General features: G+C 40.5%; 1 protein-coding gene across 1 annotated transcript in view; it reads left to right on the forward strand.

Moving 5' to 3' along the window:
* Thsd7b (thrombospondin type 1 domain containing 7B) overlaps positions 1–23,762 on the forward strand; it is an 857,540-nt gene that overhangs the window by 657,276 nt on the left and 176,502 nt on the right. The window contains exon 15 of the mRNA XM_075987816.1: positions 13,035–13,213. Within this exon, the coding sequence (XP_075843931.1) occupies positions 13,035–13,213 (179 nt within the window). The remainder of the gene's footprint in view (positions 1–13,034; positions 13,214–23,762) is intronic.

The raw sequence follows: 23,762 nt of genomic DNA on the forward strand, positions 1-23,762 counted from the left end.
CCTTACGAAAAAATCACAGAATCAACTAACCTGGGCTCATAGTGGGTCACCAAGACTGAAGCAGCAAATGGGGAGCCTGCAAGGGACTGACCTAAATCATCTGCATATATGTCCCATTTGTGTAGCTACGTCCTCTTTTGGGACTCCCAACAGTGGAAGCAGTGGCTGTCTCTGACTCTTTTGCTGACTTTTGGGACCCTTTCCTCCTAATGGGTTTCCTCATCCAGCCTTGATACATGGGGAGGTGCTTAGTCCTACTGCAACTTGAAATGCAGGTTTTGTTGATCTCCCTGAGAGGCCTGCCCTTTTCAGAACAAAATCAGAGGAGGAGTGGATTCAGGTGGGTACCCCAGAGGAGTGGAGGAGAGGAGCTGCAAGGAATTGAGGGAGGGGGCACTGCAGCAGGAATTAAAAAAAAAAAGAATTAAAGAAAGTCTTACAGCTGTCTTACTGTGTGGTTGGCGTTTGCCCTTCATCGCAGGCTATGCCCACTGTTATTCCCACTTCATAATGAGGAGCTGCAAGCATTTATAAAGGTCAAGGCAGGGAGTATGTACAACTTTGTCAGGCATACCATCTCTGTCACTCACAACTGTCACCTCTGCTGTTGAAGTATGAGAGCAAAACACGGGCAAGTGCTGGAACAAATGCTGGTGGCTCCATCTCAAAAACACTGTACTTTCCAAGACAGAGGTCAGATTTTACCTATAGGTCACACTTGATCAAACCAAAAGCTTAGAAGCTGAGGACAGGTTATATAAAACTAGGTATTCCCAGGTCAAATAGCAGCTAACATCGGGGTCCCCAGGTGTGTGTTCCTCAGCACAGTCTTCAATAGCCCTATGAATGTGTCACTCACAAGACATGTTTTAGTTCTAAGCTCCAATTTATGTGCACACGATGTTACTTATAACTGCAGTCTTTGCAAATGTCCTGAGTTTAGAAACCAGTCATTCTAGGTTAGACTATCTGTTGTTCTTACTGCAGGGGGGAGAGGGGTTTGGACATTAAGACACAGATAGCTACACAGCTGTTATACATGTGCAGAGGGCCTAGGTCGATCCCAGGCAGGCTCTCTAGCTATGGGTCCAGAGTCTTAAACTCCCAAGAGCCCAGGTCAGCTGTCTCTGTGAGATTCCCCTGTCATGACCTTGAATCCCCTGGCTCCTACAATCCCTCTGTGCCCTCTGCAACAAGACTCCTAGAGCTCAGCCCAGGTCTTGGCTGCAGATCTCATCTCTGCAATCTGCTTCCATCAGGTCCTGGATGAAGGTTCTCTGAGGACAATTAGGGTAGTCACCAATCTGATTGCAGAAGAAAGCCAGTTTAGGCACCCTCTCCATGTGGCAGTTGTTTAACTTGGTCTGTTTGTGAGGCTCTTAGAAGTGGGATCAGGATCTGTCCCTCGTGCTTGAGCTCGCTTTGGGAAACCTACTCCTCATGTTGGGTTGCCTTGTGCAGCCCTTATGCAGGGGAAGTAACTTGGCCCTGCCATGTTTTGTTGATGCTCATGGGAGGCCTTCCTGGTGGGGGGGGGTAGCAGAGAGATAGAGAAGGAAGAATAAAAGGGAAGGGGTCAGGTTGTTAAAAAATGAAAATTAATTAATTAAAAATGTAGTATTAAAAAAGAATTTAACTTTAAAAAAGATAAGATGGCAAATACATGGAGGTAAGCACAGTTGTCCGTGGAGTTCTGCTGGCTACCGTGAGGAAGCAGCAGAAACCACAGGAAACCTGCAAAGACAAGGGCCGGCTTTCTCCTATGAACTTCGGAGGGAGCACAGTGCTGCCAGCAAACATCTTGACAGCAGGGATGCGCCAGGATTCCAGAAGGGACGCACTAGGATAAAGCAAGTTACGACGTTTTGTGGCCGGGCAAGATGGAAATAGGTTTTGCTGTTTTTGTGTGACTGAGTTTCTTCTAATTTGAAAGTCCTGGAAAACTAATAAATTTTCATTTTTTGTTTTATTTCTTCAGAAAATTGTCGCTGGCTTCTCTTAATCCATCTCTGAGTCTAATGCACTCTTTCTGTGTGCAGTCTGGGGTTCTCTGTCATCTCTTGGCACTAATATTATTGTGGCCAGGAGATTGATAGTTATCTACATTTTCTTGGAGAATAAGTTAAATAAATTTTACGTCAATAAATTTAAACGTCTAAGCTTTTTTTATTCCTATAAGAGATGCATCATTAAATACCACCACGTAAAAGGGTAGAATATCTGTCAAGCAAAGACAAGAGAAGCCTAAATGTAAATCTGTAGATAGTGTATAATCCATTAGGAAACAAATTTATTGGTAAGTGAAACAAATTCACTGTTACCAGTGAATATAAATCAGAAACAGAGTCGCACTTAATTGTGCACCTTGGCAAGAGTCCTAAGGTTTTACAGTAACTCGCAGAGAGTTAATGTACTGCACACTCATTCCAGGGCATTGATTTCTGCATTACCTCAGCAAAAGACACAATTCCTCAGCAAAAGCACGCTTTTGGAGGTGAATTTTTTTCATCAAGTAATCCACAAATCAGAATTTGTAATAACTTCTTTCATTGTTCGTGAATGCAAATATTTATCAGGATGATCTAATGGTATAGAAAAAATGTTTTTTTTGAGTGAAATTTTATCTTGGAAGTCTATTTTTTGATGCTTTTCCAGGTTGTGAACTTCTGGGTGGTGGGTTTTGGATGAGTATGTTGTGTATACCTATGCTGTCCTTGGGATGAGACACCTCCTGATTCCAGCTCTAGGGAATCCATTGGATGCTGGTATTCCATTTAATGTGCACAGCCTGAAAGAAGTCAGTTCAAACTGTACTTGTACCGTGGGATCCTAGGTCAAATAATTTTCAGATAAATCTAATTTCATAATTTATTTTTAGCTCTATGTTTGAGATAGCAAATTGGCTTACTCAGTTTGTCGAGTTGGTCTTAAAATCACCCTGTCTCCCAAACAGGCCATTGGCTCATAATCCTCCTGCCTCAGTCTACTGAGTAACTATAATGACAGGCTTGTGACATCAGGCCCAACTTAAAATTTTGTCTTTTGAAAAAAAAAACACTGTTAAATAATCTTCACAGTCAAAATACTTAGCTCCAATGAGGCATAGCCTAACTCCTCCTACAAATATCAGACTAGAGGCAGTGCCCAACTGATCTCCCAAGTTTCTTCATGTGATCTATGGTGATCAACTGTACTGGTAAATTGTGTGTGTCCTCCACTTTGCCCACTCAGATAAAGCTTCATTTTTATCCAGTTTTTTATGTGGTTAATAACTAAGGTTTTTATCTGTTTTATTTGAAGAAAAAAGTAAGCCATTATTTACACAAACTGTACTATTCATCTCTGGTTGATGTTGACTACACTGGGCAAAATCTCCACATGTCCTCAGTTACCCGTATTTCCAAGGGAAGTCAGAAATCTTTATTTTCATGTCAAATCATTGAGTTGTAAATTCAGAGCCTCAAATGCATGGCTATGTAGAGAAACAAGCAAATAAGCAAGCAGGAGGCCAATAAGTGAGTTCATGGTGTTGGCCAAATATAGCGACAAGACTCGGGTCACAGTGCACCTAAGAGCCAAGGAAATAAAAACAGAAAGAGCAGAGGTTCCCTTCTGTGCTCAGTTATGACTGAGTTCCTGGAATGAGGAAAGAACACCACCTGTTCATAGGCCATCTGTGATTATATCATAGCTGCCTCGACTGGGAGTCAAGTGCTCTGTTAAGACCACAACCATCAGCCACTGTGAAACCCTTTTTCCAATAGAGTGAACAACAACCATGTGTGCATGTCATAGATAGGTAAGGAATATTATGAGCAATATTTTATATTCACGTACACACTTTAATCTACTAGCCTGTTACCTAATTTGTGTGTACATATGTATCTCTGCATGTATATGCATATACAAGATACATAGGTATATGTGTGCATGTATATGTTATATGTATGCACTTATGTGTGTATGGATGTTATATGTATGCGCTTGTGTATGAATATGTGTGTATGTATGTATTTATGTGTTTGTATGTTTATACGTATTTACATGTGTATACGTACCCAAACTAATGTGAACATTCTTAATCATCTTTCTAAGTCTTGTACTATGACTTTCCAGAGTGGCCCCTTGCTGATCTAGACAAATTTATGCATGGGGTCAAACTGAAATTCTTCTTCTAAATACATTTGTGTTGACTAGTGGGCATGCAGAAATGATTTCCATCTATTCACCAAAATTCTGTCATGTTGTAAACATGTAAAGACTGTTTATTTTAAGAGAATCTATGGTGTGTTTAGAGTTTTTTAATATGGTAGCTGATCAGATAACAGCTGGATTAAAAGAAGGAAACTTACGACGTGGAGTCCAGGAAAGAGAATGTTATAGCAGTCCAACTGGGAGATAATGAATGCTTGACCTTGACTGGTAGCAGACCTGGAGAGAGCGAGACAGGATCAAGCCACAACTGATTTACTGACCCAAGGCAGCATCCCTCATGTGTCAATGTTATCCCAGATTTAATTTACATGGAAATGATCTGCAATGAGAAATGGAATCCAAATTTGAAAATTATTACCCTATAATCTCTGTGCTAAAATATCTTTGCGGAATTACATTCTCTATCAATCATTACTACCAAAAACATGATAAAGAAAGAATACTTTTACTTTACCATATAGATTTAAGTAGTGGTAAAATATTACTGTGTCATTTATAGTATGGGATAATCTTTTCCCACAGTGTTCTACTTATTATATTTTTGACCTTACTGTACTATAGGGAGTTACAAAGGGGAAATATTGTTATATTTTTATCTTAACACAAGGGAGTTCAAATATTAAGGTTTAATATTTTATCTCAGATCACATAAGGTTAGACCTGATTTATTATCCATAGTGCTAGTTCTTTTTTTACAAAAATAAATTATGAATGCTCCTGAAACATATATATAGACTCAACTTTTACAAAGTCACTTTCCCTGTTGCTCTTGCTGCCGTTCAGATTGTGCTAAGGACTGATGCAGCACTGTCTTATTTTCTGAGGATGTAGCCTCGATTCCCCAAATACTGCGGCTGTCTGTCCCATGCACTCTTACCTGCCGAACACCACCCTTCTGGACCAAAACTGGCTCATCAGATCTGAATAAAGTACATCTAATGAACAAAAGAAACAAGTACCTAATCTCAGTGGCCAGGAGCCAAGCATCAGAGGTCACTTGCTGGCCTTGTCTATCTGAGTGGTCTTGGGTGTCTGCTCTAACCGCCTTTGCTCCTGGCCCCCTGGATGAAAAAGCGGATGCTGTCTGGCTCTGGTGGTAACGGGAAACCAATAATCAGTTGTGCTTCATCTCTGAAGCTTGCTTCCCTTCTGTTCATGTTTAATAGGTTGAAGCAGATAATAATAAGGCCAAACTTAGCTTCAGGGGCAAGGAGTAGAATCTTAGTCTGTACCTTAGATTAGAACCTGAGATGGTTAAGGGAGAGTCTGATGAATGCCAGGAATGCTCAGAGGTCAGCTTCTAGAAACTGCAAAGGAAGCGTGCCGTATAGAGCACAGGGTGTAGCTCACCATGCAGCTCTCTCAAAGCAATGCTGTCTGAGGAGAGGAGGAGAGCTCTTCACACAGACCGCAGCCACCATTCCAAGAATCACTCGGGAGTATTGCCTTGTCAACCAACTGTGTCGTTCCGTGCTGCTGAGGCCAAGTTTATTATGTGGCTAGCCATCCAGTCTTTTGAATTTTAACAGCACTTATTTGCGGTAATGAGAGAAACTGTGAGTATACGTACAGTCCTAACTGTTCTGATTAGTCTGTGTCTAGTGTTCCATTTTCTCTCTAATATCCTCAATATCTTCTTTTTTTTTAAATGTCTCTTTTCTCTGCCTAGAGGAAATTGGCACAGGGAGGTCCTGTTGAAACGCTGTCTATATGGACAACTGGTGATACTGTCTTGATTAAATTGCCTGGATGATTCAATTTAAAAGATCACTTCCTTACGATGTTATATTAAATTGACACCCAAGACATTTAGTTATAGCACATTAACCAGACCCAGAAATTAAGTCAAAGCCCTGTATCTACCATATAAAGTATTTTTCACATGGAAAGTAGGAAATTAAAGCTGGCATCCGTTCATGTTGCCTCAAATCACCATAGAATTTGTATCCTATCATCTTAATTCCCGAAAAGATAACCAGTTTTTCTTCATTTCTCAGAATGGTTGCTTCTGATAGTAATTAATCTCAATAGTAGCATAATTTCACACTTTACCTCAATAGCACTAAGGGGAACATTCAGGGGACTGTAGGACTTTTGCATATCTATCGTTCACTTCTAAAAGTCATTTGTCTTTATTTTTATTGTTTATGAATTTCATTCATGAAGTGTTTTATCAAATCCACCTCCTAGTCTCTCCCCTCCAATTCTTTCCAGATCCTCACGACTCCTTTCCCTCTTGATTTTATGTTCTATTTCTAACCCACAGAGTCCAGCTGGGGCCACCAGTACCTGCGTGAGTGCAGTGCTATTCAGTGGTACATGGACAACCTACCCCAAGCCACATGCATGAAGGAAAATGATGCTCCCTCCTTTAGCAGCTATCAGTTGCCAAGGGCAACTGAGCTAAGGGAAGGGTCTCACGTATTCCTCTCCTATCTATGTTAGCACGTTGATGGACTTGATCTTGTGCAGGTCTTCTGTGGGCAGCCATTGCCACCGTGGGTTCACATGCATGGCAGCTGTGTCGTGTTTGGAAAATACCATTTCCCAGCTGTTCTCTGCTAACTCCTTTTCTTCCTAATGGTTGGTTGAAAATTTCAGACAAGTCTGGGTCCTGGATTCTTTTCTACTTATGATGAGTTTTTAAGTCTTTGCAAGAAAGCTCTTGGTCTCAACATCTGTGAGTAATTAATCTACACCTAAAGTACATTCATAAATTGAATTGCATTTTTAATTAAAAAATTGTTTTCATGTAAATGAATTTCTGGTAGATGTGAGGTATTTAACAAGGATGCTTTGCAATATTTGAGTCTCATGGAATCTAGTGGAACACTGGTTGGTCTATTGATTGAACTTAGTGGATGTTTTAAAATAGCAATATTTCAAGTATCATAATAAGTTCAGAATGTAATTAGGTACTTTAGTATTTGAATTACATCATTATCATTTTAATTTTTATTAATGTGTTAATTGCACAAAATGATGGGATTCATTATGAAATTTCATGTTTATATAATTTGCTTTGGTATCATCTGCCCTCCCTGTCTTCCGTGGGAGGCCTTTCCTTTTCTCTACAGTCCCATTTCTATTTTCAATTGTTCATTTGTATGTTTACACTGATGTGCTTACTTCTTCTAGATTTCTCACAAAAGAGAATGCACAAGGGACTCACCTTTCTGAGTTGTTTTATTTTCTGTTATGATTTCCAGCTCATCCATTTACATAAGAGTGACATGATTTCTTTCTTCTTGAGTCAGTGATGTTCCATGTGTGTACAACAGGTTTGTCCATTTGTCTGTTGAGGAACGTTTAGGCTGGTTCCATGTTTTAGTCCTTGGAAATAATGAAGCAATAAACATGAGCGTGCAGCTATCTCAATGCTGAGTTTTATCCTTGGGGTCTATGCCTAGGAGTGGTGTGAGTGGATCTCATGTTAGTTCTATGCATGGTTTAAGTTGAAGGCTTGCCGTCCACTCGGATTTTCATGTTGCCTGGATTTTTCCATTCCCACAACAGTGTACCAGCCTTCCTCACTAGCATTTTTTATTGATTCTGAAGAGGCTGATGTGGAATCTTTAGATATTAGATTTGAATTCCACAATATCAAAAATTCTAAAGACATTTTAAGTAATTGTAGGTCATGTTGTATTTAGTTCAAGAACTCTCTATTCAGTCATATGCCCAATAATTTATTACATTATTCATAATTTGGTGTTGAATTTTTAAATTTTGCATACCATTTTATGTAAATTATCTGTTAAATAAATATTGTTAAGAAGCTATCCTATATTTAAGTCTGTCTCTTTACCCTATGTATCCTTGGTTGTGCAGAAAGATTTTAAATTTAGCAAAAAAAAAAAAAACCTTTACCAATTATTCTTGTTTCCTGAGCTGGCTATCCAGAAAGTATTTACCTTTTTTAAGGTCTTTGATGTTTACATAATTGAGTAAAAATGCTTTCCTGGTAAATGGCAGTATTTTCAAAGTGTATTTTAATAATTTTAACTTTTCAAACAAAGAGATTATTAATTCTTTTGGCAATTTTAGTTCTGCTCTCTCTAGCACCTTAGGGACCCAAGCATGTTGAAACAGTCTCTGAGATCAGGCAGCTACTCTTCCTATAGCTTTCCACAGCGAAAGCAGAGGTTCTGCAAAGGTCACTACAACCCTGCTGGGTTTGAGCAGGGCTTCCCCACACACTTACATACCTGCAGTTCTAAGATGTTCAGTGTCGATGTCAGACAGTGGAAATACTGCTCGAACTTATATTTTAATTGTCCTTTTAGATGAATATTAAAACATATCTATAATAATTTTCCCAACACTGATGAAATTATTCTTAAAAGAGTCCAGTGTGGTTTTAGCATGGTACATTTTTACGAAATAAATAAAATAACCTAGAAATATTAAAATGCAAAATTAAAACAGCAAATCTTTAAAACAGGGAAATGGGAGTATAATATGGTTTTAACTCATGACTGTCCCAGATCTTAAATGATTTAGCATTTTTGAGAACATTTTCCATGTCCTATTTTGATAATTTGAGCACAGAGACAGTGAATATAAAACATGATTTGCCTAATGCGATGTTTATTGCTACTGCTTTATACAGTAAGGAAATGCAAGTGACTTGATCTGGGTTATTTTCTTACCTTCCTGTCATCAATGTTTTCCTCTTTCACACCCCCAAACACGATCTTAATGGGAAAACATGTATTAAGGAAGGAAGCAAAGCACACAAGGCAGAAGTCTGGGAAGGGGGCTACACTAAAGAGAGAACTATTTATCCTAATGCATGTTAGTGAGGAAGTTTGGGGATTGGTAACGAAGGTCTAACCATTCCAGTCTGTGTCTCTAGTATGTCATTGCACAAATACCTCTAGTTTCATCCTATATATGACAGCTGTTCTGTCATATATTCTATGAAAATTAGTCTCAAAAACATTTGTATGGTTTCAATTGTTAGCTATTGGAATTCTCATGTAGAAAGTTAGCATTGTCATAGTTATATTTCACCAAATATGACTGCCAAAAATCTGTATGCATTAAACGTGAGGGTAAAACTAATCTTTTCAATTATGAGCCAGGCATAAGAATATGAAGCCATTAATTGTTTTCACTATGGGCTTCCCTTTGGTGTACACTCTAGCATGGAAATTTTCTTGAAAAGTCAACATCACTGTTGCTTAGTCTTGGTGAATTTCAAATTTACTTTATGTTCATGGAATTTCTAACTTTGACTTTAATGTGATCCTCTGGGTTTACCACTTATCACGGGACCAGCACAGAAACTGCTGCTAGAGGCTCAGCGATTACATCCTCCATTGTGCAGCCCAGACACCATGGTATAATTGAGCCTCACTCAATTATAACGGTGCCTAGTTGAAAATGTGCTTTAAAATAGGAGATATATATATATATATATATATATATATATATATATATATATGCAAACATTTAATGTTTGATTATGTGAAATAGTCTGGACATCCATATTTCCATATTTGAAGTACTAACTTTCTATCCTAGTCTTTTTGCTTGGTGGACAATGGAGTCGTTTTGTGACTTGCTTTTTTTGTAAAATTATAAATAGCATGTGTGATATCTCTTTAATACTTAGTGTAACTTTGACTATGTTGCTAATATCTCTTTTATCATAAAAATTGTTAGAAATGACTACAGAATTAAGGCTTTTAAAAGGAAAAAATTATTTTTTAAATATTCTTAGTGGGAGCTTTTTTTTTATTCCAATGCCAGAGGATTTTTTTCTGTCATCAGGAAATGTGGTGTATTCATTTATTGATAAGCATTGCCCAGACAACTTCAAGCCATTCTATTGATGCTGTAAGAGAAATGCAATCATATGAATAAAATGAGAGAGAAGAAGAAAGAATGAGAGGAAGACAAACACAAAGACAGGAAGATGGAAGGAGAAGGAAAGACGAAGGTGGAGAGAGAGAGAAAAATGAAAAAGAAGAAGAGAGAGAGAGAGAGAGAGAGAGAGAGAGAGAGAGAGAGAGAGAGAGAGAAGAGGAGAGGAAGAAAGATCCCAGAGAAGGAAATAATTAATGAATCCAAAGACTTGGAAAAAGCAGGTTCAGGTGGAGTTTGAAGAATGTGCTTTCTATAGCATGCAGTGCCTTCCCGTTTGAATACGAAGAAAGAAGTAAAAGGTCGGGTTGGCTATAGATGATACCATAAGAAATTGAAGGCATTCTGTTCCAGTCTCTCTGTTGCTTCCAGTATGGGAGAAGTAACTCCTTAAGTGAAATGCAAATGGAGAAGGTTTGAAATGTCTGTTGTAAATGCAGATGAATCTCAGAATTCCCAGGCTCTTGGAGTACAGGATGAGGCACCCTCAGGATACATTTAGCACTTTCCTCGCACTGATGGTAGTCCTGTTTTAAGCAGAGAATGATGACAGCAAAAAATCTTCTCTGGCATGACACAAAGGCTCCAATAAAAGATGACCAGTGTTTTTTCAGTCCCAGTCCAGCTGGCCTTGGTGAGCTCCCAGTAGATCAGCCCCACTGTCTCAGTGGGTGGGTGCACCCCTCGTGGTCCTGACTTCCTTGCTCATGTTCTCCCTCCTTCTGCTCCTCATTGGGACCTTGGGAGCTCAGTCCTGTGCTCCAGTGTGGGTCTCTGTCTCTATCTCCATCCATGGGATAAAACCGGACTCTCTGAACGTGGCGAACAATGAGGGCTGATGAGAAGCCAAGGACAATGGCACGGGGTTTTGATCCTACTTCATGTTCTGGCTTTGTGGGAGCCTAGCCAGTTTGGATGTTCACCTTCCTAGAAATGGATGGAGTGGGGAGGACCTTGGACTTTCCACAGGGCAGGGAACCCTGACTGCTCTTTGGACTGGAGAGGGAGGGGGAGATGAGTGGGAGGAGGGGGAGAAGGGCGGGAGGAGGGGGAGGGAAATGGGAGGCTGGGAGGAGGTGGAAACTTTTTTTTCTCAATAAAAAAAAAGATGACCAGTGATAACAGAGGAGAGAGGCTGAAGTCAGAGCCAAGGATGCTGGCCTGTTAGGAAAGAACTCATTTGGCATTAGTAAAAGTGTGCGAGGTATTGGCAATGGGGGATCTTGTGAAAGTAGAGTACAAGATGCCGGGGCTGGAAGGAGAGCAGAAATAGCAAGCTTGACATGGGTCTCAGCCTGACAACTGCCTTAGAGCCACCTGGGAGTCTGAAAAAGCTGAGGCTTTTTGGGTCCCATCCTTTGTGATTAAGGCTGGGCTGGTAGGTGATGCACCTTGCTCAAATGGAGCTGTTCCACAGACATGGCCACAGGCCTTGGCTTTGAACCGTTCATAAGAATCATCATTTTGTTTTGTTTTTGTAATGTAAGTTAGCCTTTCCCTGAAAGAAGCAACTGGGAAACCATCAGATGTTAAAGAGATGAGCAACATCAACATATCATATTTTGAAAAGAAGAACAACTGGGCAGGGGTGGGGAGACAAGTCAAAAATGTATTAAGTCATTTCAGGAGCCAGTGTGATCCAGGGACCAGCAAAGGATGTGTGGCTCGACAGAAACGTTTGTGGTTTTTGCCAGAGGGATGATGATGATTATTGGTGTATGTTCACAATGATTGGAGGTGTTAAGAGGTTTTCAGCAGGGGTCATTCCTTGGGTGCTGACTACCATATACTAAATGCCACAGAGACTGTAACTCAAAGTAGCCTTTCTTATGCCACTGTTTCTATGGGTTAGGAGTTTGGACCCTGCTTCCCTGCTCTCCGCTGATGGGGCTCATGGGGAAGTAAAGCCTGGTCCAGCTTTCATCACAGGCTCAGCCAGGGGATGCTCTCCCTCTGAGCTCCCCTAGGATTTCAGCAGAGTTCATCTTCATGTGGACTCTTGATTTCCATTTGTGTAAAAGGGACCCGCCCTCCTTTGGCAGTTTGCAGCTGCGGAGTCACCTCTATTCTAATTCACTGACATCAGTCTACTGAACTGGCACTTGAATTATGTAAGTTACTTACACTCCACTGTGGCCACTGAAACCTAATCATGAGAATGCGGTCCTGTCATGGACAGCAGGGGTGAATTCCTAAGAACATAGATTCAGGTGCTGGGGTCTGGTGACATTGTGCTAAATGCAGAACACAACACAAGGCTCTCAGGAAACCTCAAAAAGGAGAGGAGCAACTTCCATGACAGACATGTGGGTGTTGGGAAAGCCAGGCGGGGTAGCTGGTGAGAATTCAGTTGTAATAGGAAGTGCCAGAGACAGGAGCAATAATAACCAAACAAATTTGGAATGTCTGAGGCTCACCCCAGTTCACATATGAGTCTCCAGTTCTGCATATCCTCTCAGTAGGCAGCAGCTTGCCATTTTTCTACTTTGAATATCACTGTGGTCTTCTCTCTATTTCTCTTCTACCTCCAAGTTACAATACTTAGAAAAGAGAATCAATGTCTTTGTTAGTGAAACCTTACAAGGAGCAGGCAGATGAAAGATTCACTTGTATATGCTACTTGTTCAAGATGGAGAATTGTAAGGATTTGAAGGTAGAGAACGCAAGGCTCACTGATGGGAAATGATCGTGGTGTTTGCCCTGAACTGCTTCCATCCCTATGCTCTTTCTTCCACTCAGAATGAAGTGAACAGAATGACACAAACGGGTTGCAGGTGTAGCCATATTCTGTTTCCTCAAACTTTGCTCTCTTTATAAATGGAAATGTGTTGAAGATGCCATAGCAACAGTGACGAGAAATCCAATCTGTGAGGATAAAAGAGAATAAAGCAGAACATTTGACTAGTCCACCTGACTTCCCTGTATTCACTGAAAACCTTTCTTTTCAGGTTATATTCAAGAAGAATGTGTCATCCCCTGCCCATTTGACTGCAAGCTAAGTGACTGGTCCAGCTGGGGTGCTTGCAGCTCATCTTGTGGTATTGGAGTGAAAATTCGATCTAAATGGCTCAAAGAAAAACCTTACAGTGGAGGTCGACCATGTCCCAAACTGGATCTCAAGAATCAGGTAAAGTGAATAAACAAGCAAAAGAGAAAAAAATATATCTCAAGTCTACCTGAATTATTACTTTGGGCTGAAAAGAAACTCATTCTCTCACAGAGAGTCTCAGAAGGCTGAAAGAGGAACACGGGCAGACAAAAGATAGCAGAGTAAGAAGTGGCTTTGCCTGATATCACATGATGGGAAAACCAACTTGGTACCCTTAGCACTAACTATATTTACAAAATTACATCTAATTGATTTTTAAATAGAAGCATAATTTGATATTGTAAAATGTTAAATACTTATATTGTTTAAACATAAGTAATAAAAAGGAAACCATCAATTTTTAAGATAATACATTCATGATATAATCTTTAACAATCCAGAAATGATGTTCTAGTTTTCTTTTACCTAAGTCTTTATCATAATTTTCTTTGCTGTCAATCTTGCCAATTCTTACACAACTCTCCAAATCTATTTTTCTACACGTTTCCGCAGAAGTCATGCCTGCTTTTACAGGTGACAACCTGATGGATACCTTGCCATATACCTGTCAGACAAAATTGTCACTCTAAGTAGTCAGAGTTGACAAGAGCATACTCCAACTTTGTCATCCGGTGTCTAAACTTTAGTGTAAGAATTATAATGAAGAACTCAGAGTTCATCCACAGATGCATACTGATTAGCAGATTGGGACCGTTGATTTTAAAAATCAATTTAACAGACGACACATAAGATGAAGGCAGTTGAAAGGTCTTTATCATAAGGGTAAGGAAAGGTATCTCGCATGGCTATGTATACCATTTTATTAGGAAACTTTCAACAGAATGGCTCCATAGGCTTCTATTGCTAATTCTGTCGTTAATCTCCCACCTCATAACCCTGTTTTGGTTTTGATAACATGTAAGTTTTTAGTGGAAGGGAGATAACATTTGGCAGTTCCTGGTTTGATTAGGATGTGTAGTAGTGCTCAGATTTGAACATCATACATTTCTTCAAGACTAGTATCATGAGATTTTCCCCCCAAAGTCTTACAAAAGACAGTTTACTTATCAAAAGTTACTAATCAACCAAGAAATATATAAGTTGTAAAATTAGACAGAGTTAATATGAGTGTCATGTTTCTTTCTTAATTATGAAATAATGGTCATCACACCGTCTCTTAAGATGAAAACCATTTCAGGAAAACGAAGCAAAGGATTATGAAAATAACATCAAGACAGTGAGGAGACCTTGTAGGTATAGAAGCTCAAAAATGAGAAGAGTCAAATAGTAAAAACAGGAAGGAACAGCTGCAGCAGAAATAAACTGTAGGCAGAGACTGTGCTTGTTTTTCCCAGCTATCCAGAGCCAAATAATTACACAGAAATTATATTAATTACAACACTGCTTGGCCAATGATTCAAACATATTTTTAACTAGTTCTTACATCTTGAATTAACCCATTTCTATTTATCTGTTTATTGCCACAAGGCTGTGGCTTACCAGGTAAAATTCTGGGCATCTTTCTTCTTTGGCAGCTACATGGTGTCTCTCTGACTTCACTTTCTCTCCCTCTATATCTCTGTTTGGGCTTTTTGTCCGGCTCTACTCTTCTAAACCACTGGCTGAAACAGCTTCTTTAATAACCAGTTGTAATAAAGCATATTAATAGCATATAGAGGGGAAGACCACATCAGTAAACCTTACAAACAAAAAAATAATGGAGGTTTACAGTAAGGATGTGATTTCCAGGTGAATACTCTCCGTGAAGACTCTTTGACCATCTCTGGGAAATTTTTCAGGTATTTGAAATGAAAAGAAAAAGAAAAAGACCAACTGCTAAGAACTCATATTTATCATCACATCCTCTTCAAATAGCCAATGAAAGCTGAGCCTTTTTAAAACTAGGTTTAACCATTGGTTTTAATATTCTGATTTTATAAATGAAGAAGTTGTGTATCAAAGGCGGTGCTTCTTTGAGCACAGATGGCAAGCCTCTCGCAGTGTGTAGAGCTACAGAAATACATCTGTGGCATGTAAGGGAAGGAAATCTGCTCTTCATGACCCAGAGAAAATGCACATACTTAAGACACAACACTCATCGCCTTGAGAGGTCACATGAGCTGGAAATTCAATCCACGCTCAAGAATAATTTAAATGACTCTGGTAAGTGAAAATTAAGCAAAGGAGGCCTGCCTGAAAGGGATATTGCTAAGCTTTGAATTCAAAAAGGCAACTGTATCCAAAGTCATTTGGATTTGTGATGATCAGAAATGAATCTTAGACTTTGATGATCAGAAAGAGAATTTATTATTATAAAGAAATTTCAGGCACCTGGCACGCATGTGCAAGTGAAAAAGCAACTCCAGTGACCACTTCCTATATTCTTAAACTTTCTTTTTATTGCAAATTCACAAATGATAGTTGTATATATTAAAGGAATGAAATAACGTTATGTCCTATGAATAAAATGTGAAGCTATTAAATCAGTATAATAGACATCCCTCACTTCAACCATTTTGTGGTGAGAATATTTGCCATTTTCCCTGCATCTTTGAGATGTGCACTATGGTTTTATTAAATACCTTGACCATGCTGTGGCAGATTTCAGTTAAAGACTGTAACTCCGCAGGAAGTCTGTGACAACCTCCCCTTCCCCCACCTTCCCATCACTCTGCTCTCTGCCGAATCTGATTGCCTTACAGCTCAAACTTATGTGAGAACACACACTTTTGTTTTTTTTTTTTGTCATGCATATTTTAAAGTTTTGGTTTTGAGACACACTGCTGGAACTCTCTGTGTAGATCAGATTGGCCTTGAACTTGCTGCGACTCCCCTGCTTCATCCTTCCAAGTTTGGGGATTAAAGGCATGAGCAACCATGAACAGCCAGTGTTTGCTGTTCTATACCCAGTTTATTCCACTCAACACAATATCCTTAAGATTTATCCACAATTTCACCATTGGCCACATTTCTGTCTTTTAAGGACCAGACAGCATCCATTTTGTGTATGTACCACCCATTCTTTCCTTTCTCATCACTGCTGTTCATTTAGGCGAATTGTGTAACTTGGCAAACATGAACATGGCCGCAACGTACAAGGAAGTGCAGACATCACTTTAACATAGCAATTTTAGCTTGTCATAGTAAATACTAGACATAGGATTTCAGAATCGTGTTTTATTTTTCAGTTTTATGAGAAATCTTCAAATATGTTTTTATGACAGTTGTTCTATTTTACAGTCCCACAAAAATGTATAGGAGTTCTATTATATCTGCACACTTTATATCTTAACCTATGTAAATTGATCAGGGTAACTCATAAACTCTCTCACTCATTCATAAGTCTGTGATTGACCAGGGAAATTCCAATTGGGAAAAATAAGGTGTTTAAAAGAAACTCTCCTAGGAATAATTCCATCTCTAAAGCAAGACCACTGATCCCTGTCAATTCATTTGTAGAAGTTATGTTGTGTTGACATCATTATATATTTGTCTTGCCTGTAGTGGAATCTTTTATATGCTTATGTTTGCATGTACATGCATGTGTACATGTGTATGTGTGTATGTGTACGCATGAATATGTGTGTCTCTGTGTGAATGTGTGTGTGTGTGTGTGCGCACGCGCGCGTGTGCCTTGTGCTACATATAGAGCTTGTTTGGAAGAATCATACTTTCACAGTTCATCTGACAAAAATGTAGGCTGTCAGAGATTCTCATTGTTTAGAAAATAGTACCAGCATTACTGTTTATGTCAGAAGTAACCAAATTACAGTGGCAAGGGAGGCACAATTCTTTAGTGCCTTGCCATGAGGAAAATGCATTGTGTGTCACGTTGAATCTAGTACACTGTTCATAAGAACATTGAACTACTCGGGTATATTTCTGGGTAAATGTTAGTTGACTGACATAGTCATTCTTCTTCCTTGATTCTCTTTTGGGCATGGAGTGTATTTGAGGACAAGAGCTCTCTGGTATTTTTGCAAAACATTTTATCCTCTGTTGCACGGTCTTGTGAGTTGTCAACTTAGAGTGATCAGAGGTCTAAGTGAAAAGCTGCCTTCCCCGTGGATGAGAGGATGCCTCCGTCAAAACTAGCAAACACATTAGGATGGTCTTTTATGTACAAATTATTATTTACATTCTAAAAAGCACAAGTCCTTCAATAAGAAAAAAGAAATAGTCTCCAAATTGGTTCCCAAAAGGTCTTTCAAAAGTGTCCTGGAAAACTTTGACATTTCGATCCCACTGAGGACTAGCCCAGCAGATATAAATGGGAAGGATGGCATTATGTGCACACACCCATAAACTACTCTGACTCCTTCCGTGAAATCAATATTTATAATCTCTCATAAAAGCCTCCCTTTTAAACCAAAACCTATCACCCTCGAGCTCCTGCTCTAGAAGAGCCCTAGTGACAGCCATCCTTGAGTAGCTTCTGCTAAGTGTGTTTGTGATGCTAAATAGCTCGCGGTGCAGCTGTCCCTGAGCTCTTCTCTTGGCATAAATGCCTTCTACACAGTTTATTGGATTATCAGGTCAGTTGGCTGATGCCCTTGACTCTGCTGTGCATAATAAAATAGACAATATATTTTAATTTTTACAGTCTAAATGTGTTGAACGGATTTCAGTGCACTTGCACTGTATATTTTGAAATCTTTTTCTTTTGAAATGATGCTATTAGCAGATTAAATACGAGCACCGTGAAGCCCCACTGGACTTGCATTTCCTTTTAAAAGTTCTTTAGCTGATTGAAGTCATGGGCCCCTTGGAAAAACCACCTTTTGTTTACCCGTCAAAGGCATTGTATTCACAGTTTGAATACAATTCTTGTAAGAGATTCACTACCTATACATTTTCAAGATATGCTCCACCTAAACACATTTTGGAGGACCTTAATGCCTCCAACTTACTTAGAGGATATGAATTAAATATGTGTGTTCTTTAGAGATGATTGCTTTTATAAAGGTGTGTCTTTTCCCCAGTGAAAGGTGACCTAAATTTGCAAATGAGAACAATGCAGTTTACTTTTCAAACCAGGGCAATCACATTTCAAGTATTCTTTCTTTTTAATGATATGTAAATCTATTTTACCATGAACACACCTCCCCCCCCCCCCCCCCCCCCCGCCAGCAAGACTCGAGGCTGAGCAGAGGGTTCCGTGTGAACTGGGTTAGCCTCAGTCTGTGCGGCCTCATTCTATTAGCTGCATGTCTACAAGTCCACTTCATTTAACCCATCCTCTTTGCATTATTTTGTTTTTGACCCAGAAAAAATATGGCTACTTAGCCAACTTGGACATCCTTGTGTAGTCCCTGATCTAAACCAAATCGTTCCTGGCTGCTGAACTTGGACTCAGAAGTTTGACAAGAGACTCAGACTGAAGTAGAGGAAGAAGCCTTTTCCCTCAGAGTTAAGGGAAGGGTAGCCCAAAGTGACCTCTGTTTACACATCCGGTGGACTCTTCCTTTGGGGGAGGGTAATGGGTGGCTGTCTCTTTAATAAGAGCGTGTGTTCAGTGAGAACATCTTTCAGTTCTGAATGAAGGATGGTAGAGGGGTTTCGTCTTTAAGTGTTTGGAAGAACATGGCAGACTTGGAAACTCATACTACACTCCTTTGTTTTCCACACAGTAGCTGTCCCAGGCCCAGGCCTCCTTCACTCTGCCTGTGGACACTGGAAAACAGCCTCTGCCATCGGCTCTTTTCACTTGGTCACCTTTTTGCCCATTTGCCAGTACAACTGAGTACTTTGAGGGCTTACTGTGTCTATTATTCTAATATGATGCATTGTTATTCTGTAGGCACTTACTCAGGGTGTTAACTATGCACTTCTGGAGCTATCCCTGTGGTGCAGCTCCTAAATTGTGCTTTTATGATACAGTAAACTTGGAAAGTGGGGAAATTTTCTGAGGTCTGGTTTTATGGCTCCTTCGCTGTTCTCTCATGCCTCATATTATCCTAACCCCTTAGCTCTAAACCCCATGAAATATCAAACAACAGCAACTTCGGTATGAACGTTGCACATCTGTTTTCGGCTTTCCGAGACCATTTTTCTTAACCTGGTGTGAGGCCGAAGCTCTTGAATACTTTCTCGAAAAATATTGACAGAATCCACTTTTCTGTCTTTACCAAGTCTGCCGTTTAAGTTATAAATATGAAATGAAAAGCTCCTTCCCCCTTACTCCAAGCTGAACTGCAAGTATGGTTTGTTACACGGAGATAAGCTCAGAATATCGCACACAAACTGGTAGGGCTGCGGTGCTTTCTTAACTGAAGAAGAAGAAAGGCTGTGCTGAAGACATATTTGAAAGTAGATTTGAAATGGCATACTGGTTCTCTAGCTCTTCCACTGATATTAGTTTCAGATTTCTTTTCCCCAGAAGGTAAATGCCTGGTCCTGTGCAGGTCCTTGCTGAACAGCATTTGTAGAGAGATGACTTGGTTTTGAGTCAAGGAGAGTTGTTTCTCTGAGAAGCCTGTTCTCTGTCTTCTGAAACCAGAGTAGATTATTTCATAACTGTTATTGATCCCGAGCACAAAGACAACACCAAGGTTGAGGGATTGCCATAGCAACTGTGTCTCAGGACGCTGCTTTCTGGGCTGCGGGACACTGCAGAGGATCCAAGAATAAGAATTTGATAGAAATGTTTTTGTGTGCGGATTCTTCTGACCAGGAAGTTTGTGAACGCTGCCACCATAGAGATATTTGCTTGCTGAAGCTGGAATTGGTGGTAAATTAAGACCCCAAAAGAGAAAAAAAGACCCCAAAAGAGCAGCTTCATAGCTGACTTAGCTTTTCCTGCTGAACTCAAACAAGGAATCACTTGCTTTCTTAGTTCCTCATTCAGAGCAAATCATCAAAACCTTTTCCTCTTAGAGAAGAGGTTCAGTTGTAAGAACATGTGATCATCACCTGCCCAGTGTCAGCCACTGGGGCCTTTTAAATGCTAAGACACAGTCAGGATTTGGTTCAAGTTGAACTTTCTGAGCCTCATCTTGATAATTTCTCAAACAGGTAGCTGATGAAAATAAATATTCAGATTTTTGTCTTATTACTTTACACATGCAATGTACTTATTTATTTGTGTGTATGTATGTGTATATGTGCCTGTGAGTGTATGCACGCGTGCGTGTGCACGCGCGTGCGCGTGCGCACATACACACACACACACGTGCACATGCCATAGCATAAAGTGGAGGACAAAGGTCAGCTAAGAAGGCCTTTCTGTCATCTGCCATGTGGGTCCCTGGGACTGAACTCAGGTCCTTAGACATGTCAGCTGACACCTTTACTTAAGAAGCCATCTCACCTCCCTGGCACACACTAAATGTGTGATAGACGTTAGATATGATCATTTTTCTCTGACCTTTAACGCATAAACGTCTTCTCCCAGTTTGCCTTTCAGGGCTGGTCTGTGCAAGCTTCACTTCATTTCACTTCACTTCAGCTACAGGAATGTTTGGAGTCAAATATGTTGGTCGTGAGGACTCTGCTCAGATGTTCAGTAAAGACCTCTCCCTGTGTAGGAAGCCATTTCACTTCCCTTCACCACACACTGTTTGGCACTATGCTTTTGTGTTAGTGGAAGAAGGGACAAGGGTTTTCATGCAGTTAAAACTAATTTTGTGAGTTTAGAAGTTTTCGGTTCATTTCAAATGTTATGGAGGATTAAAGGCAGATAAAGAAAGGAACATGATCCTATGAATTTTCACGAAGCACACCTTGTCCCTCAAGCACTATCCAGGGGTAGAAATAACCCATTGACAAATCAAAATGTCGCCGTAGCTCTTCACAATTGCTCCGTCCGCCAACGATGGTTTACTTTCAGGCTGGAAGCAGCACTGTGCCTCCTCCGTCTGCCTTTCTTTCAACACGATGTCTGTGAGAGTCATTCATACCATGTGACGGAGCAATCCCTGCTCCTCTACACTCCTTTCCTTTCTTCAGCATAGAAGCTTACTTCCATCTTACAGTTTTCATTGTTGTATTATACATAGCATATTTTATCATTTTCTTGTTAATAGATAATTGGTTTATTTGCAGTTTGGAATTGTTACAGATAATACTGTCATGGCCATTGCTGTATTATGAATCTTTCAGTACACACACATCTACTTAAAGAACTGGCTTCCTAGCTGTAGAATATCATGCAGTCAGCTTTGGGGCTCGCTGCATTTCAGCTTCTAAGCTATTGCCGGTCTTCCTATGTACAGAGAATACCTAATTCTATATGTTGACAGGAAATAGCCCCCTCTCTGCCATAGTGGTGTGTATAGAGGTATAACTGTCCTGTGGGTGAAACAGCTGTTCATCTCCTCAACCCTCCCAGGCCAGCAAGTCAGTGAGTGACTGCGCCAGACCCCTATGTCCCTCCACAGGCAGAGGAAGTGCATAAGCATCCCATCCACCCTCACTCAGTCCTTCTTTCTCCCAAACCGCTGCCCCCTTCCCTCTTTCTCTAATTTCCTTTTCTGTCCTGCATTCTGGTATGGACAAAGCAGCTCCATGAGCTTTCTGCACCACAAATCTGATTCTATTTAAATATATCTCAAGGGCTTTTATTACCTCTATATAAAGTGCGGACTGTGTGGTATGTTCTCCCAGACTTCTTGCAATCTGGCCCCAACTCTGTTTACCAGGATGAAGTGGGATGCTCAGATAGCAAGGCTGTCATGCTGGGGGAGTTTCTGGATGGTAGATTTCTGTCTTTTCTCTCCCTATCAGCCCTCAGCTAGGCTTTCTCAGAAGGTGTGAGATTCACTTTCTTAGGCTGATCAGATAGATCAGGCAGATGATTCAAATACAGTATCTTCTTACAGAAATTCTTTTTTCGTTGACTTTTCCACGACCAGACATTGCTTAATGGCATTAGGTGTTTGGGTCTATTATATTGTCCTTTCTCTGGGAAAGACCCATCAAATTTATTACATTTGTATTAAAATTCTGCTCCACTGTCATTTAAATATAGATTGTCTAAGAGAGAATAGAGTTGTTGTCTTATTATCACAAAAGAAATTTCTTCTGCTTAGTTGACAAGGAGGAGACATGGTGTATATTATTAATGCCCAAAACAGGTACAAAGCTCATTATAATGTACACTTCCAAAGGATTTCTCCAAACAGCACGCATTTGCCAAAGCCTAACTTCTACCCTGAGACAGAGCAATCTTGTCGTTCTTAGAATGGAGGGAAATTAATTTGGACAGTAGCATTAGGAAAAGTATGAATTGACCTGTATCACTGATGCTTCATCGTATACAAACGAGAGACCAGCAGGGCAAGATGGCGTGAGCCTGTGTGGAAACCATGATGCAAGAGTAAAGTTGCTGTCACTTTTCTCTGCTTTTGATGGAAGAATATAATCAATTCTTCTGGACTTACAGTTTGCTCATTTTTAACATATGTGTATGTATATAAAATATATATTCCACTATATTTGTAATGTTCCCTCATTGTCCATCTATTTCACACTTCGACCCACCCATCTCTTGTCTCTCTTTCCATGAAAATTTTTCTTGCTTTTTCTTTTCCTTCTATGTTATGTCATCACCACCACTATCACCACCACCACCAATACCACCAACAGCAACACCACCCTCCCCACCACCCTCACCACCACCACCACCACCACCATCACCACCATCACCATCCCCACCACCACCATCCCCACCACCCTCACCACCACCACCACCACCACCACCACCACCACCACCACCACCATCACCACCACCACCACCATCACCACCATCACCATCCCCAACCACCACCATCCCCACCACCCTCACCACCACCACCACCACCACCACCACCACCACCACCACCACCATCACCACCACCACCACCATCACCATCACCACCATCACCATCACCACCACCATCACCACCACCACCATCACCATCACCACCATCACCACCACCACCACCACCACCACCACCACCACCACCACCACCATTAGTTCAAGCTGGCAGTCAGGTTCTCTGAGGCAAGATTCTCCCAGAAGCAATGCCAGAGACAGCATTCCAGAGCAAGAATTTTCTTTATCAAATGCTTAGGGATCATCATGAAGGAAATGAACACAAGTATGGCAGAGAGGAGAAGAAGTCAGTAAGAGGTGTGTCATTGAACCAGGTAGCAGCATGTCACCAACCCTGTAGGAGTATTGTGGAGGCTGAACTACCCAGTCTAAAATTCACCACACCTGATGGGCCTGGGGGCTTGTAAAATTCTGATTACCTACTTTTTTTTTTTATTTTTCGAGACAAGGTTTCTCTGTAGCTTTTTTGGTTCCTGTCCTGGAACTAGCTCTTGTAGACCAGGTTGGCCTCGAACTTACAGAGATCCGCCTGCCTCTGCCTCCCGAGTGCTGGGATTAATGGCGTGCACCACCACCACCCGGCCTCTGATTACCTACTTGAGGAAGAGTCAAGGCAGTACCTTCCAGGCTGAACAGAAGCGGTCTTCCTTTGGCCAGGATAGAGCCTTTAAGCACAGGAATGCAATTCCTGGCTGTTGGAATGTTGAGCAGAGCACAGCGAAAAATTGCTGATCGAATTTTCACTGTGTGACAAGAACAGAAACACTGAGGTGA

The sequence above is a fragment of the Microtus pennsylvanicus genome, chromosome 10 (assembly GCF_037038515.1).
Source record: "Microtus pennsylvanicus isolate mMicPen1 chromosome 10, mMicPen1.hap1, whole genome shotgun sequence".
NCBI lineage: Eukaryota > Metazoa > Chordata > Mammalia > Rodentia > Cricetidae > Microtus > Microtus pennsylvanicus.